Source organism: Canis lupus, chromosome X (genome assembly GCF_011100685.1).
Source record: "Canis lupus familiaris isolate Mischka breed German Shepherd chromosome X, alternate assembly UU_Cfam_GSD_1.0, whole genome shotgun sequence".
NCBI classification, from domain to species: domain Eukaryota; kingdom Metazoa; phylum Chordata; class Mammalia; order Carnivora; family Canidae; genus Canis; species Canis lupus.
Window position 1 is genome coordinate 109,801,929 of NC_049260.1, and position 18,098 is coordinate 109,820,026.

An 18,098-nucleotide genomic window follows, 5' to 3' on the forward strand; every position below is an offset into this window, starting at 1 on the left:
GCACAACCAGTAAAGGCTGCTTTATGGTCTAGTGGCTCCATGAGGAAAACTATGGCTCTAAAGCATTGTTTCATTTAAGGAAGTACTACAGGAAAAATGACCTACAGTTAGTAGACGTGAATATAGGGAACAAAGGACAAGAATGTGTGAAAAATCCAATGATACTGTAATAGCATTGTATGGTAACAGATGCTACCTACACTTGTGAGCACAGCATAACGTATAGAGTTGTCAAATCACTATGTTGTACATCTGAGCCTAATGTAACATTGTGTGTCAATTATACCTCAATAAAAATAAATCAATAAGTAAAGAAATCTGGGGGATGAAAAGTATAGCACAGGAAACGTCAATATTGTAATAACACACAGTGACAGATGGTGATTGCACTTATTGTAGTAAGCACTAAATAATGTACAGAACTGTGAATTCACCATGTTGTACACCTGAAACTAATATAACATTGTATGTGAACTATACTTCCATTTAAATAATAAAGTCCAGAAGGAAAGAAGAGAGTGCATGAAAGATTATCCAAATTCAAAGAAGGCAGTGAAAATTTCAAAACAAAACAAAATAAAAGTTAAAAACAAGAAACATGTGACAAATCTCAAATATGGTGCTTTGTTTAACCCCTGGCCTCCTGCTTAGACCAGCATTCAAACTAGGTTGTAGAGAAACACATGACACATCTCCCAGTGTATGCACTGGGTATGTGTACTCTGTTGGGTGGTTAAAGACAGCTCTAGAGTTTTCTTCCAAACAGCACCTGTCACCAGCAGTGGACAGGATGGTGCTGAGCTCTTTTCTCATGCCTTGCACCTGAAAGGGGGAGTCAGAGGTCATGGTATAGAACAAGCTGAGGCAGCACAACGTAGAAGAAACCAACCAGGCTTGGGAGAGAAAAAGACTTGGCTTCAAATCCCAATTAAGACACTTATTAGTTGTATGACTTTGAGCAAGTTATTTCATCTCTCTGCACTCCAGTTTCCCCCACTGTACCCTTGAAGACTGATGACACCTACCTCATGGGTTGGGAAGATTAACAGTAATAAATCTGAAGTGCCTGGCATATAAAAGATGTTAAAAATTGATAGCGAAGCATCTCACCAAAGCACACTATAGAATGTCCTGAGCAGAAGGTATCACACAAATTCCTGAGACCTACTTCTTCATGCTTCTGGAGGGAAATGGACCATTTCACGCAGTCTCGCTCCTTGTGAAAGTCACACAGAACAATATCTTGACAGTGACCCAACCCAGTTTGGAAGGACTTTTTCTTCACGTGCCTTAAGTCAGTTCTCACCTTGTAATGAAGGTTTTATCATCCAGGGACTTATCGCAACAGATATTTTGTGAGATGATGTTTTGAGGTGGGAGGTCAGTTGGCCTGAGGGATTAATATCTGGCCTGCAGCTAAATAAACGTATACCAGCTCAGGGAATAAATCTGAATTCTGATACTGCAAGATATAAAGCATTTTGACCAAGTCAAATTTGATGAGAATTTGTCCTGTAAACATTTTAAAGTTAAATCTAGCTGTTTCTCTTTTCTCTGAAGAGCAAGGCACCTTTTAAGTCTATTGTTTCTCCGACGGCAGGCACAAGGTCCCTCCTGCTTACTTAGTATATACAGCAATTTGTCTCAATAAGAGGACACTGGAGTAACTGGAGAACAAAATGGAAGATATTTCTAGGTTCAGCCTTGTTATGAGATATAGTCTCTTGTAATTTAGAGACCACGGTCTTAGGAGTGAGACAGGCAGCATTAGAGTATTGGCTCTACCACTGCCCACTCGGGTGACACTGGACAAGTTATTTCACTTCTCTGACTCTTGGTTTCCTCATTCATAATACAGAGAGAAAAAAAAATACCTACTTTCCAAGGACTGTTGTGAGAATTAGTGTTAGATAAAATGCTTGGCACATAGTAAATTCTGGATAACTGTCAATTACTGTTTTTATTATCATTTACCTTAGGCTAGAGAGTAGGGCTCCAACAAGTGATGAAAGAGAATTCATTGCTAATATCCAGACCTCCAGGTAATCCTAATCTTATGGAATTGGGCAAGCCTTAATAACATTCCTGTCAATGGTGGCAATTTTATTGAGCTGAGAAAAAATTCAGCAATACAATCAGCTCTTTAATACTTCGAAATGACCTTTCCTCATTTCTACCATTACAGGTGAAAAGCATCTCCCGACTTAAAGAAAGGAGATGAGGCCAAGTAACCTGTTTATGTTTTCTACCTAAGGACAGTTTTATCGCATTCAAAGTGAATTCAGCTATTCATTGAAGAGAGAATAGAGAGAGAGAGCTAATCACTATCTTCTTTTTTTGTGTGTCCTAGATTAAGTCATCACACCCTTAAAGCTAAGGGACATTTCACCTACTTCTTTTGAGTGCTGCACTACGTCCAACTCTAGGCCCACGGAATTAACAAATAACTCCTGAGTTCCTTCCACATATGGCAACTCCTTTTCATAGCATAGCCTGAGAATGGAGTGTGGATAGCATTTTAGTCCTTTAAACCTAACATGTCTCTTCTGCACTTAAATTGCTGTTAGACAATAAACTCACATGGAAGGCAAGATGGTAAAAATGGAACATATGGAGAAGCCACGGAGGGAAAGGGGCATGAGCTTCAGAGGGCAGAAAAACGGGGTTCAAATCAATTCTTGTCATTTAACAAGGAAGTGACTTAACCTTTCCGTACTTTAGTTTGCTTATCTGTAAACTGTTGGTAGCAGCCCCTACCGTACAGAGATTTTGTGATGATGCCTCTAAGGTTGCTTCGCACAGTGTTCTCATATGGAGGAGCAGCTAAGTGGAACTGTACTTTTTCCCTTCTTCTGTGGAGATCTGGTCTTCCAGCCAACATACACTTGTCGCTTCCAAAGCTGGATGGGCTTGAAGGATGACCTGGAGCTGTTCCAAGAATATATATCTTAAAATAGCTGGGGCTCGTAAGTAGAAATATGCTAGCACATGGGTGGAAGTGGACATGTGATTTTGATGTGTTGGAGTGAGTGTGGATATCAGCTGTGAAGCAAGACAAGGGTAAGTGTTGATAAAATGCAGGATATTATACCTCTTGTTCTGCACTTTCCCATGGGCATTATTCAAGCTGCGTATTCTGGAGCACACTAAGAAATGCTGTAGAGTATAACAAATGAATAGGAATCAATGTAGGCTAGGCAGGATTTAGAAACATGGATAGCAATTAAAATCTCCCGATTGTGTCAAATTCTTCAGCACATACATGCTGCTGTAAGAATTTTATGCTGCAGGAGCTGGTGATGTCTGCACGATAGGAGGGCAATGTCCTGATGATAACAGCCTCTCATGTAACTCAGGGACAGACACACAGGTCATGAGCAGTTTGAACCAACTTTTGCAATCTCACCGAGAGCAGGAACAATCAAGCAAAGAAGTAATAGTACTTTTCTGACATATGATACACCCTTCTTCTCCATCTTCTTCTTCAAGTGCACTCCTATGTCGTCCCAAGAAACTCTTCCATTTGCATTTGCAAGCTGAATTGTAGTTTGAGAAGACACATGTTGCAACAATTGCTTGCAAGAAAGGATGTTGGTCACAAGGTGGCAGATTACCATGCTCCTACGGAGAAGCCTGATTAATTCATCTAAAAGCAGAGAGTGGCAGAGGCAAGAGAACTTCAGAAAGGGGTGTGTGCCAATAATGAAGCAGCAGAAAGAATTCAAGGAATCAATCCCATCTACAATTGTACCAAAAACCATCAGATACCTAGGGATAAACTTAACCAAAGAGGCAAAAGATCTGTACTCTGAAAACTATAAAACACCAATGAAAACAACTGAAGATGACACAAAGAAATGGAAAAGCATTCCATGCTCATGGATTGGAAGAACAAATGTCATTAAAATGTATATAACTACCCAAAGCAATCTACACATTTAATGTAATCCCTATCAAAATATCAACAGTATTTTTCACAGAACAATCCTAAATTTGTATGGAACCACAGAAGACCCCGAATAGCCAAAGCAATCTGGAAAAAGAAAAGCAAAGCTGGAGGTATCACAATTCCGGAGTTCAAGTTATATTACAAAGCAGTAGTGATCAAGATGGTATGGTAGTAGTACAAAAACACACACAGATCAATAGAACAGAATAGAAAACCCAGGAAAAACCCATAAGTATATGGTCAATTAACTTACAATGCTGGAAAGAATATACAACAGGAAAAAGACAGTATCTTCAACAAATGGTGTTGGGAAAACTGGATAGCAACATGCAGAAGAATTAAATGGAGCACTTTCTTATGCCACACATAAAAATAAATTCAAAATGGATGAAAGACCTAAATGTGAGGCAAGGCACTATTAAAATCCTAGAGGAGAACACAGGCGATCTCTTTGACATCAGCTTAGCAACTTCTTGCTAGATATGTCTCCTGCGGCAAGGTAAACAAAAGCAAAAAATAAACTATTGGGAATCTCATCAAAATAAAAAGCTTCTCACAGTAAAGGAAACAATCAACAGAAAGGGGTGTGTGTGAGTGCGCATGCATGTGTGCGTACGCGTGTGTGTTGCGAATGATGGATACCTTACATGGCCACAAGTTCTAAAGGTCATATAAGTGCTGGCTGTCCAGCAGTGCCCTCTCATCACAGGGCACCTCCTAAAGAGGCCCATGCAATCAGCACGATAAGAATTCTGAATTGACAGTTGACATCACACTCCAGACCTTATGCCAAGGTGATTTTTCCTAAGGCAGTGATCCCAACCCTGTTAGCACATTAGAATCACCTGGGGAGCTTTTTTAAAACTACCTCTGCCAAGAGAGATTCTATAGGTTTCTGTTTGGAAAAGTTATCAGTTAAATGGTTGGTTTTGGTCTGATGGGCTCAGGCATCAATACTATTCCAAAGGTCCTCGGGTGATTCCAGTGTGTAGCCAAGGTTGAGAATCATCTAAGTAATCTAAAGCAGCATCACTCAAAAGTATGGTCCACAGACTTAGTGCTGATCTGTGAACTATGTCACTACACACATTTTTTATTTCATTCAACTAACATTATTTTTCACAGCAAGACAGTAATACTTTCTTGATGAAGAAAGCACTGCATTGGTTTATATTCTGGCACAAGCTCCTTATCTCATCATTGACTTGTAACAAATAATTTCAGACCCAGCACTGATCCGTGGAACCCCGCTTTGAGGAGCTTTCCTATCTTAGGAAAGGGTGGGGGCAGAGAGATAAAGAACAACATTCATTCCCAAAGTGTATTACTTGTCAAAGCCCAGCTGTGATGGGGAATAGCTGATGCTCAGTGGAGCCAGCATGGTGTTTCCCAAAGTGATTTGTGGGATGTTGATAGGAATTACGAACAAAAAGTGCTTGGTAGCTGGAAGATGTTTGCCCAAAGTCAGATTCCTGATTCATAAGGCTCCTCAAAACTTTTAATATATTCTTATGAATTGAGACCCTCTAAGAGTGGTGTGGAATTTAGGAAACACGCATTTGATCACAGAATCTGTCTTTTCACATAGATGTATGATCAATATTTCATGAAACATTAATTTGGAAAATATCGATCTGCTAATTATTTAAGAACATGTGGAAGAAAGTATAGTCAGTCCCCACAGTCTCTTCAACCAGGCAAGCAAGTTATCATTTAAAACAAAAGACAAAAAAATAAATAAATAAAACAAAAGACAGAGTAAAAAGTAGAATGGAGGCTACAGCACAATCTTAGGTATCTCCTTAACATGGTGAGGCCTTCATACATTAGGGTTGGGCTGGATTTTGGGAAATGGATGAAAGTCATTCAGGCTATGTCTTTTTGGACAAAGGAACATAGCCTCCCTGGGTCCCACCATGCTGAGTCAGAATGGTATATTTTCTTAAGTGGTTTATCCACTGGCTCTGAAGATCAAACAAACAAACAAGAGGAGTTGCTGAGATATCAGACCCTCAGAAGCCATATACTATTAAACTACACTATTACTCAGAAATAATAGCTTTGATGGGGCAGTACCCATATGGCTGGATGAGGTTTTCAAGTATCGGCACTTAGATTTTCACTTCATTTTTTTTTTTTATCAAAATCATCGCCATACACTGTCATTCATCCAAAAGACATTTCGGAGCATTTTCCCAGAGCAGTGTTCTTTTAAACATAAAAAAAAACTTGCAATGGGTCATCAGTGTTGGCTTCATATAGGAGAAATATCTACCTTCGATACTAACAAAGGGAAACCGCAGGAAAACCTAACCGCCAGCTTGATGAAAATACCTAGGCTCAGGTAAGAAAGGAGGCCTATTGCTTTAAAAAGCGAATCATATTTTCTAGAAATGAATGGTTGCTAGTTTCCACTGCAAAGGCCAGCCTGGAGAGTGAGTTGAAATGCATGTAACTAAAAAGAGAATAATAAATGCCCATCCTGGCCTGAAATTGAATTACTGGCTGTTAAGTATACTTCCTTGATCAAATTATGAGTTTTCTAGAGAGTAGAAACTATCCCCAAAATATGATTTAATTTTGTTTGCTGCCGTAGGTGGGAAATAGGACACAAGAGAATGTGCCATTACTAGTCTCCTAATGTTTTAGGATATAAGTCGTCTATTAAGAAATAGCTGACATGCAACTGAGAGAAACACATTTGAATACCTTCTGGGAAGAAGATAGTATTTACTCATTACTAATCATCAAGGCCTTCAGATTTCTGGCTTTAATTTGTTTTCAATTTGGACCAGTTTTAAAATCTTTCTGGTGACTCTGCAATTAAGCTGCCATTTGCTTCAATGAGCAAAGAAAACCCTCTGGTGTCGTTTTGTCATCCTTCAGGTAATACATCAAAAGGCAAGGTGACCCTAAGTCATAGTTATTTTGAAATTAAAAGATTAAGAATAAAGTCTTTTATCTCTTCAGAGTCACCCAAACATATGACTCCATGTTCTTCTAATAGGAATATCCCTCAGTTCTCACCCTCAAGGGGACAGATATGGAACCGTCACATCCCTTCCGCAAGTCAAGACATTTTCAAGGTGTCAAGCATCAGAGGTTGCTTAGTTTTTATCATACTATTAATTCAAATAGTATTAGACCCATTTTTCTCAAAAGGCCAATTATTATTAAAAATGAGGAAGACACACGACAGGAGACAACAAAGTCGAAGAAAAAGTAAGGATGAAAATAAAGACATTTCCCTTTGTACGCGCTTTACTATTCTTCTACCCTCTTCCTCTCCTTCCATTTAGGCAAGACTAATGCTATTCATGGAGACATATTCTTTTTCGGGTGTAAAGAAAGCAAGCCAACATCAGAGCAACAGTCGTTGGCACTAGTTACAAATATGCCCCCTTAACATTTGGCACATAATTTTGCTTTCCTTTGGTTGGTAAAAGCTGCCATCCTTCATCACCACTCTTGAGCACAGATTCTCTTCTCCTCCAACCAAAGTCACTATGGTTGGATGCCTCTCTGAATTAAAAGGTTATAGATGCCCTGAGGGAGATGGAATATAAATATAAACAAGACTGTAAGAAAAAGGCCAAATGCTTGATCAAAAGACTGGGTGACAAACCCCCGAGCTCTGTAATATTTTTTCTACATTGTGTTGACTCCTTCAAATTTACTATTGTAAACAGGATTTTTAATCCTAAAAGCAAATACTGAAAATCCAGGATTTATTTCTCTCAGTAGATTTTCAACAGTATCGACCTGCAAGCCTGTATATCTTGGTATGATTCCTTTGAACAATCTTCAAACATCCATAAAAAGCCCTGAGACTGGCATTTAGGAAACAAGTATGAGGATAATAGGCTGGCTCTCAGAAGTTACTCAAAATCAGGGATTTCATTTTGGCACACATGACAATGAAAGGAAAGAATAAAAGCTACCAGACTGTATTTTCTCTTCTCAAAAGGCTCCTGGAACAGTAAGGAGAAAGATCTTGATAACAACCGCCACTCTCTGTGTGGCTTTTCTTATAACAAAGAGCGTTGCTGGTACTGAGCCACATTAGACTCTCAGATACTTGTATGTGCGTCTTCAGCCAAATTCCAGTACTCACATAAGATTACATCATAAGTGGTTTTTATGGAAATAATCATATCTCTCAAAATCACAAGCGTTTGGAACAGATTAAAGAACTTATTTTGGAATTGGCTGCTCAGAAATAGAAACCTGTTTTTGGCAAAGTGTGATTTGGCTTTAGTGTATCCTGAAAAGCCAGTGGGATAGTTCCATCCTTCAATGCATTGTTTCACATGGCTTCTGAGTGCCCTGGACAGGATATAAAAATACCTTTTAAAAGACAGATGACTGTGAACTGTAAATAAATGGTCTATACCAAGTCTCACAGGGATAATCTGGCCCTCACAAAGACATCACCGATCAAACAAAACACCAAGACTTTGTCTAAAATAATAGAAAAAGGGTTGGTCGATTTTTATCAATTCAGTAAGAATAAAATTAATTGCAACTTTATTATAATACACATAAAGCTCTTTGACCTAATTTCATCATTTCTAAACTTACCCAATTCAAACTTTTATTTTCCTCCCAAATTTCAACGAAGGTTTCATTTTTCACTTGAGGGTTATATAAAAACCACCTCGTTAGAAGAGGTTATCCTGTCCATTGCCTTCACATGCCGTGAAACTGGTAGGTATCCACAGCCAAGGTCAGTTAAGGTCTCATGCTGTGGCCCAGAAACCATGTGAGGAACTCTCTTCAAAATGCTTCACATGGGAATAAAATGTTTCAAAGTATGGATATAGTTTACAGTTAAGACTCTATTTGTAAGAGGCCTTTTATTTCCACTTATTGCAATAACATGTTACAGCAACTATAAGAGAAAACTTAAGACTGTACTTTACAGCATTTAAAAACCAGTCTTGCAAAAATCTTCCAGGTTGCCAGAGTGACCACTGAACCCTTCCAAACCTGCAGTTCCTTCACCTCCTGGAAATGACGAGCTTTGGCATCCTACATGAAGCAAGCATGTTAGTTTCTTGGCAGAGTCTCCTTATTTATCCTAGACTGCTTCCACAGCATGATTGCTCTCACCCCATCTAAGATCTTCTGGACCGCTCTAATTTGTACAGAGATCAAGTGTTTTCATTTCAAGGTCTGGGTTTGCCATTAACTTCTGAGAACCTTGTTTGAAGGGGGTACAGTAAAAGTATAAACAGTATTCAAATGTCATTTCAGAAAGCCTGTAATGAGTCTAGTACTATTTATGAATAAGCCATAGGGGTAAGGAGGGAAATGTTAGCTTCACTATCCCAGAGGACCTGGAAGGAGAGCGAGATAAGGAAAATCTTCAATCTGAAAGAAGACAATGCCCATCATCAAAGTGTACAAGTGAAAGGATGATAGTCACATTAAAGCATGATGGCAGCCACTCAACGTGTGGATGAAATGAGAGATTAAAAACTATCCAAACCTTGTATAAGGAGTTTTACCACTACCCATTCCTAAAGAATTTTTCATATCTGAAAACATTCATAACAGTATGTATATACAATATGCTCCAGGTGATATTCTAAAAATTGACAGATCCTGCCAAAATTGTCTGTAGTAAGAAAGGGGATGAGGGTTTAAATGTATCCAACTGTATTTTTCTTAAGTGAGTACTGTTAAAATAATTCGAAGTAAGTTTCTGATTGCTTGACTGAATTTAACCAGGTGCTTCTCAAATTGCTTCTTTTTCTTCCTCTCACCCAATTCTGTTTTTCAGGCTGACATGCGAGTAGAAAAATAGTATAGTATCGGTCACACATATATTTAATTGTGTTATATATGTTTCACATATATGACTACATAATAAACGCTCTATATCTATAACACAGATACTGGTTTTATACTTGCAAATACACACATGTCATTTTAGAGAAAAGAAAGCAGAAAATATTGGAACGCATCATAAATAAGTAACTGTCACTCGTTGAAAGTTTTTGTTTCATGGAAGCATAAAGTCAAGTTGGTATCCTCTCTACCAAACCACCAAAAGATTCATTTTACTCACTGTAAAGGGTCATCATCTACATCTCCAGATGGGTTAAGTGTTAACATCAGAACTCATGCCCAAAGTAGACAGCTGGGATACCAAAGCATGGGTAAGAAACAAAGGCAAACATTCTATTCTAATGCGGAAATATAAAGAAACATAGTAAAATGTACACCACTCCTTTTCTGCCAGTGAACATTTAAAACCCTCGTTGGAAGTGAGGGGAAGGGGGGCTCTGCGATGTAAAATATTGAGTCCAGAACTATGGACTAGAGTCAATCTGGAGTCGTCTCCTTCCACACCAAACTTTAAACAGAACCACGTGGCAGTTTTTCTAGGTCGGAAAGACAGTTGTAAGGCAGATACCCGAAATGTTGCAAAAGGGCAACCTGAAATAGGAACAAAGTCGCTTTTAGAAATCATACCAGCACCATTTATGGAGAAGTGTACATACACCCACTGCCAAAGGGAAGGTGCATTTTGTCACTTCCAATGTCACTCCCCGGTCAACTGCATCACTAGGATCTGCCCTGGAGGGAACACAGGCTGTTTTTACCATGAGGAATTAGCACACACAGGGGGCTTCTCAACTGGCACCTTGGGAGTTGCAATGTACACAAATGGCAAAGACCACATTTTGTCACGTGAAAAATGTTCCCGTTTGGTATGTGCAAAAAAAAAAAAAAAAAAAAAAAAAAAAAGAGGGGAAAACAGGAATACTCTATCTAGACAGACGAGGTACTTTAGCGATAGATCCGCAGCGCGGATGGCGATGGCCACACTACCGACCCCACTTTAAGTACCAGCAAGTCGAATTTTCCACACCTGTCCTTGAGCTGCAAAGGGGGAAAAAAAACCCCACCAAACCACTCATGGTTTCCTGGAGGCATGCATTTCACCATGGCAAAGTGCAACGGGGCGTGCATTACATGAGACGGCAGGCCCGGCTTCAGCGGACTACGGAGATCGCGAGCATTCTTCAAGCACAATGCAGGAAGCTTTACGGAGCGGAGGAGAGCCCGAGAATTTGGAACCATCTTCTCACTCAGTCATTTGGGAAGTGTCATTCCTCAGCCCACTGCTGTCTCAGGAATGCCGGGTGATGGGACCCAGACGTGGCCAGAGGTTGGCTGTGGGAGCAAGCAATGTCGGCAGCCAGGATGGGGCAGCCGAACCCGGCTCAGCCACGAGAAGCAGAGGCTGCTGCGTGCTGCGCCCCAGGGACTGTGTCACGCAGGGTCCCTTCCGAGCCCGCACGACACAGTCACCGGCGCGCCGGGGGTCCTCCTACCTGCCAGGGGCCCGCCACCACACAGCACACCAGAGGGCAATGCACAGTCAAAAAGAAAGAGAAAGAAAGAAGGAGAGAAAACAAGCAAAACACGCGGCCGGCGTGCACAAACCTTCGGGCTCTGTGTTTTCTTTGTGGTGTACTTGCTTCAGCGGGCAGCAGAAGATTTCGTGACACTTAGCACGAAAGGGGGACTCTTTTTTCTTTAATTCCGCAGATTGGATGGAATCTTGCCGTAACATAATGTATTCCTGTGTGCCAGGGGGGGCGTCATCCAGAACTGTGGTCACCACATAACAAAATGAACTCGAGTTAGAGCTTCATGAAAGCAGCGAACGTCTTAAATCACATCTACTCCCAGGGAAGACCAAAGAAACAACATTCCTAAGAAAAGTCTCAAAGCAAATCATTGAATGGCTTTCAGATGTTATTCTTAGGGGCTGACTTTAAAATAACCAAGCCCTGGGAATAGCTTCCTCAACTACGTAGAGCTCTGTTGCTAGTGTAACGAAAATTTAAGGGCGTGAAACTGGGCCAGGAGCACATAAAACCAAAAAATAAATAAATAAGAAGGCCGATAAAAATAAGGCCAGGAGCCTTAACATCAATAACCATATTGTATCTAAATAAACACCATATACTCGCTCACATGTTTCAGCTTAAGATACAATTATAAATATCTGCAGGTTGAACTGGCTGATGTCCCCCAATTGTCAGTGTCTTAGTTGATGTTTCTTTCCTTGGTCTGCTCCCCGGGAGAACCTGACTTTAGCACAACATATACTCAGTCACACAGAAGATTCAAGGGCGCTGCTCTTTAATCTTTGATTTTCAAAGAGAACTGGAGCTGTTGCACATATTCTTCAGATATTCAGAACCCCTTAATGAGAACAAGAAATTCTAGTTGAGAGCCTAACAATCAACACCGGATCTGTATGAAAGACCTACCTGGTTCACGAAATTTGGCCTGGCCTTAGATATATCCCAAGCCCCTCTCACCTTCTTTCCAGACCCTTTCTGGATTTCCTAACCAAGATTGTCAATAACTAGCGCTTTCTCCCTGCAAAAAAAAAAAAAAAAAAACAAAAAAAACAAACCCATGGGTTCTGCTTTTACAGGGTCCACCACAACATTCTTCAGCCTGAAAACCACCCACTGAGGGGAGTGGGGTACAAATTCGATCTGTATTTGCATAACAGGGAACTGACCCCAGAGTGGATTTTTTTTTCTCTTTCACACCCTTCCCAATGAGGCCGTTCCATTTTGCCAGGAGTGAGTCAGTGCCTCTAAAGCTGTGATTAATGGCATGCTGACTCATCCTACTCCCCCAAATGCATACACTTAGCATGCATTTAGAAGGACCGATACCACCAGCAACCCTCTTATCTGGAGAATAATTCTGTGGTGTTTGTAAAATATAAACAGCTTCTGGTTGGTATTCAGTGGGACCTGAAGCTTCTGTGTTTGGCAAAGCATTCCAGCTCATTGGCTGGGATTTTAATGACCTTTAAGAACTTTCTTTCATGTTGGGCTAAAAAAAATGGTGTAAAAACCAACAAAACTTTTAAATTAGCATTATGAGTTTAGAACAAGTTATTGATAGATGGCTTGTATGTGCAATTGTTGTCTTCCTTTATAAGCCATTAAATTATGCAAGAAGGTGATGAATATTTTAGTCAGCTCTCTATTTTCCTCTAGCATTCAGCAGCAGTAATCAAAAATATTATATAGGCACACCATCACAGTTTTTCCTGGCAGAGAGTTCCCTTCATCTACTAGGAATGTGACTATAACTCCATAGAATCTCGTTGTGAAATGCACATCTTTCCTAGCAACAGCTGCTATTCAAAACATTTGCAACCATTTCCTGCTATGAGCAGAGTTATGATAATATAGACACTTATCAAATTCCAGCATCACAGCTGAAGACCAATTCTGGTTCTACCACCCAAAATATTTAAAGAAAACCTCCCAAACTTGGAACTCTTTAAAAAAAGGAACTCCCATCATTATATAGAAGCTAAGAAATTCCACTTTCACGCACTGTATATAAAAAATATATTTTACGATGAAAGGACAATTGGAGGAATAAGAAGAAAAGAACAACTTTTTGATAATACATAGGGAACTTGTCATTCAGAAGCCCATGATAAACATCAGGAAATTGACTTCCACCCTCATTTTGCAATACCAACAATGACGTCACAAATAGGCATTTCTGGAGATTAATGGCAGACTGAAGCTAATAGCCTTTTGCTGACTCTCCGGCCATCAGCTTTTCCCAGCTGGTCATTAATTCCCAGAAAATGCCTTGCGCTGCCATCATTATTGTTTAATTATATACAACTGGTTATCTGTAACATACAACAAAATCCTAATAAAAGCGACATGCTGTCCGATACAAGAACCAGTCCCAAAATTCATCATGATGGGGAAAGCATGAAGGTCACAAAAGTGCAGGATAATTGCTTTCCACAAAATTCTCTCTCCTGTTCTTCCTTCAAATTGAATTCAGCAAGCGCAAAAGGTGCCAAGATGAGAGCGTTTAAGGAGCCATGTGAGTAATAACCACAGGCATAGAACATTTCCTTGGAAATTGTGAACATCTGGGAGTTAATGGCTCAGCTTTGGGTCTCAGCCTGTCGCTACTCAATGCCCCAAACATCAGTCAATTCAGGCAAAACAGAAAAAAAAGTCAATTGTCAATAGCTTGGTGTCACGTTGACACAAGAGCTAGAACCACTGTGGACTTTTTAACCAGAAGTGACACTGCATGGGCAACACCTCACTTGGGTCTATAAAATTTCCGAACTTGAGGATATTCTACATGAAAAATTAAAACTATTGTATCAAATCCACTTATTCCCAGGGCTCCCTCAGGTAGGACAGTGGCTATATGTGCAATGACAGCAACAGGATTGGCAGGGGACTTCCCACAGGACCCCAGCACTAGGGCGGGTGAGCACCTTAATTCTTCTTCTTTAGAAAAGAGATGAGGATGCAAAGCTTTCAAGGAGCATTAGCTCTATAAAAGGGGGAGGAGGCTTGTAAAGTAACCAACTCATCAAAACAGGAAGAAAAGAATGTGACTCTTTTTTCCCTGGCTTAGCCCAATGTTTTCTGCCATCTTCCTCCTTCTAGTACATTCCCTTCTTGCCCAAGACCTCTATCCTCTGTAGGCCACTCCTTCTTCTGTTCATTTGAACTATCTGTCCAGATTTATGCAATGACTCCTGCTGCCCTCCCCAACAATAGATTTATCCGATCTTGGAGGGAGATAAATGACTCCAGTGATTAGGTAGACAGTGGATTTACACAAAGCCTCCTCCAGTTTCAGAGGCTCAACTTAACTCTTCACGACAAATAAGACCGGAAGAGTAGCCCATGGTTGATTTCCAGACCATGTGGCCCCATGCTTTGAGGAAGGTTGCTGAGCCCCATGACAACAGCTACCAAGAGGTAGGCCTTTCCTGGGAAATTGCACCCATATAGCCAGTGACCTTGGCCTTGATCACCCAGCCCATTTCCTCGGGATTGCAAAGTCCCACAGGAGTGGTCAAGAGCTGGGAGAAGACAAGTGCACACATGCAAATCCACACATCCAGACACGCAGACACTGGCAGGTGGCATACTCAGACATGGAAGTGACAAGAATAAGTGACTTTAGGAAGGGGATGACTGTTATGAGCACAATTTATGAAAGAACTAGGGCCTGTTATAAATGGTGTTCTATTGACTAACCACTGAGGTAGGTAAGCCTGCATCTAGAATTGGTGTCCCAGCGGCAGCACTGGATTGTTACTAAACCATCCCCACTGTCCTCTAGGTCTTTCAGCAATCACCAAGATCAAGGACAGGGGTAGGGGGGCAGTTAGGGCAAGGGAAGGGGGTTTAAGTCTAAGCCTGATGACCTGGTCTAAGCTACTCATGTTCACAGAGATACAGTATTCCCATTTTCAACTAGACACAGAGAAAGCAATAATCCATAGCAAAACTTAATCACCAATAAAAAATAATCCCAATGTGAGACTGGGTGTTATACTATATGTTGGCAAATTGAACTTTAAAAAAACTAAAAAAAAAATAATCCCAATGTAATGTACCTTTTAAAGGTGTTTTTAATTAATGAAGTTAACATTTATCCCTATTTTTAAAAATCCAGTTGTTTTGCTCTAGAACTTTACCAATAAGTATAACATTGGCTACATAAAACAGCTACCCAAATATTTAGCAATATCACAAACACTACAATGTAATCCTCCATGTCATTCCAAACAAAATTTCTTCAGAGATTATTAAATGCAACCCCTTTGTCTCAAAACATAAGAAAAATAAAGCTCAGGAAAGGGTACTTTGACAAAGCCCAGCCTGAGAGCCATGATTCCAGCATGTTTACCAGCAAAATCTAAAGTAAGACTGCGTTGTACAAACACTAAATTAAAAAGGAATAGGGTACTTCAGTATGACTTAGCTTAAAAGATTACCCCTGCCTCTAACACATTTTTCTTTCACATTTTTCTTTCTTCATCCAAAGACAGAAAGGCAACTAGAGACAGCCTAGGAAACTATTTCGACAATGCCACATAGGCCCTTGCCCCCTTGCCAGGTCACTGTAATTTTCAAGGTTTGCTGGCTTCAAACTGGAAGCAGTTAACAATCCCTCAATTATTTGATGATGGTGGTTTTTTTTTTTTTTTTTGCTTTCAAATGAACTCTTCACAGAGATGACTCAACATACGTAATTAATGGTACCTGATTCTAAATCAAAGCGAATCTGAGATCACCAGGGCAACAGAAATGAAATGATTGGAACTACCAATCAAAGTTATTAGACATATATTAGTGACTCCAAGAGACAACTACATAAAAACACCTATGAATCAGAAAATGTGGCAAAATATACACATTATCAAATGTCCTCACATAATGAGAAAAAAAGTGAGAAGAAAATAGGAGTAATTGGAGCAATTACTCTTCCATGTCATCGAGCACCTGTCATGCTGAAAAGTACATTCAACCACAGGATGAGTTAGCTCAAGACCTCCATTTTGCCTTCTGGCTAACTACCTATTACTTATCTGTATATGATATTTAAACTCTACTGCCAGAGTGAAAATGATCAGGATGGCAGGTCTTTTTTTTTAATTTATTATTTATGATAGTCACACAGAGAGAGAGAGAGAGAGAGAGGCAGAGACATAGGCAGAGGGAGAAGCAGGCTCCATGCAGGGAGCCCGATGTGGGATTCGATCCCGGGTCTCCAGGATCACACCCTGGGCCAAAGGCAGGCGCTAAACCGCTGTGCCACCCAGGGATCCCGGATGGCAGGTCTAAGGTAAATGAGTAACTGAAGTAAGTAATTCACTTAACGGAATTGAATACTAATGATCAGCCTAAAAACAACTTTAAAATACTTCTTCCAGAAGTTTCAGTTGCCTTCTTCTTTGCAACCTCCCCCGTCTCCATTCAGCCCCCTCAGCCACTATTAGGAGTTCCTCCAAATTTTGTTTGTTCAGGCTGTTTTGTTCTTTTTGCAGTAGGATTAAATGCAGACTCTCTGTCGTGGTGGCTTCCCACCTCCTCAATTCCATCAATACCTCTCTTGTTCTTCCTCACACTAGATTTTTCCATTAGTATCTAGAATATGGTAAACATTTTCTTGCCCGAAGACCATATACTTGCTGCTGATTATGACTCCCCCTCTATGTCCTACCAAGTTCTACTTAAATGTCACCTTCTCAGAAATGTCTTCTTGGCTACCTTAGGTAGGTCTGTACACAATTATAATTTGTAAATGTGTGCATGTATGTGTGCATGTATGTGTATGCATGTGCGCAGGGATGCACATGTGCATGTGTCTTGTCTCACTCTCCCTACAAGAATATTGAGAAGCTCTCTCAAGCAGGAACATTAATTGTCTTATTTATCACTCTATAGTTTTTGGGTTATCATAATAGGCTTTTACTGAAACGTTAGGTTGACAATTGTTTTCATATGTATGTCTTTCCTCCACAACTTAAATGTAAGTTCCAGAGGGAAAGAACCATGTCTTTTGGTGTCATCTTTGCTTTCCCTAATGGCCTAGAATGCTTTTGCACATGGTAGCTCTGCATGCATAAGATCACTCCCTTCTAGGGAGAGTCATGCCTACCCTGAAAGTGTGTGCTGAGAAGGGATCATAAATGGAAGGGGTTCAGCATGTTGCCTGGCAGCTGGCAGGCACACAGTGGACACAGCCATGGAAGAAATGCTATCTGTGAGAGAGATGAAACTGTTGAGCACTGCACTCTGGCAGTGAGGACACCAGGCCTCACTGCTAACCTTCTGGGGGACCTTTGGAATGCCACTTCACCTCTGAGCCTCAATTTTCCCATTTCAAAAGTGATGGGTACTAGGCCAAGGGTTCTCAACACTGGCACTTTTGACATTGGGGCTAGATAATTCTTTGTTTTAAGAGGCTGTTCTGTGCATCAAAGGATGTTTAGCAGCATCCCTGGCCTCTCCTCACGAGGTGCCAGTACCATCCCTTCACTCTCCTCCCCTGGCCAAGTTGTGACAACCAAAAATGTCTCCAGATATTGCCAAATATCCCTTCCTAGCAGGATGAAGGCAAAATCACCTTAGCTGAGAATCGCTGGACTTGATGATGGATAAAGCCCCTCTGGTTTATAAACCTCTTTATAGAGAATAAGTACCAATCCTGGAAGTCTCTTTGTGACCCTTAGAGATGCTAAGCATCCTGCCAGGACTCCGCTATTCTGTTTGGGGCATGATTACTACCCCGCACAGTCCAGACAAGAAAG

The 18,098-nt window shown here is 40.5% G+C and overlaps 1 protein-coding gene across 4 annotated transcripts in view; it reads right to left on the reverse strand.

Annotated features, from left to right (window-relative positions):
* Positions 1-18,098, reverse strand: part of FGF13 (fibroblast growth factor 13) — a 523,263-nt gene that overhangs the window by 189,565 nt on the left and 315,600 nt on the right. For 3 of the 4 annotated variants that reach the window (XM_038588435.1, XM_038588433.1, XM_038588434.1), the window contains exon 3: positions 11,408-11,575. The exons of the other annotated variant lie outside the window; for it this stretch is intronic. In XM_038588435.1, coding sequence (XP_038444363.1) covers positions 11,408-11,575 — 168 coding nt within the window. The remainder of the gene's footprint in view (positions 1-11,407; positions 11,576-18,098) is intronic. 4 annotated transcript variants of the gene reach the window in all.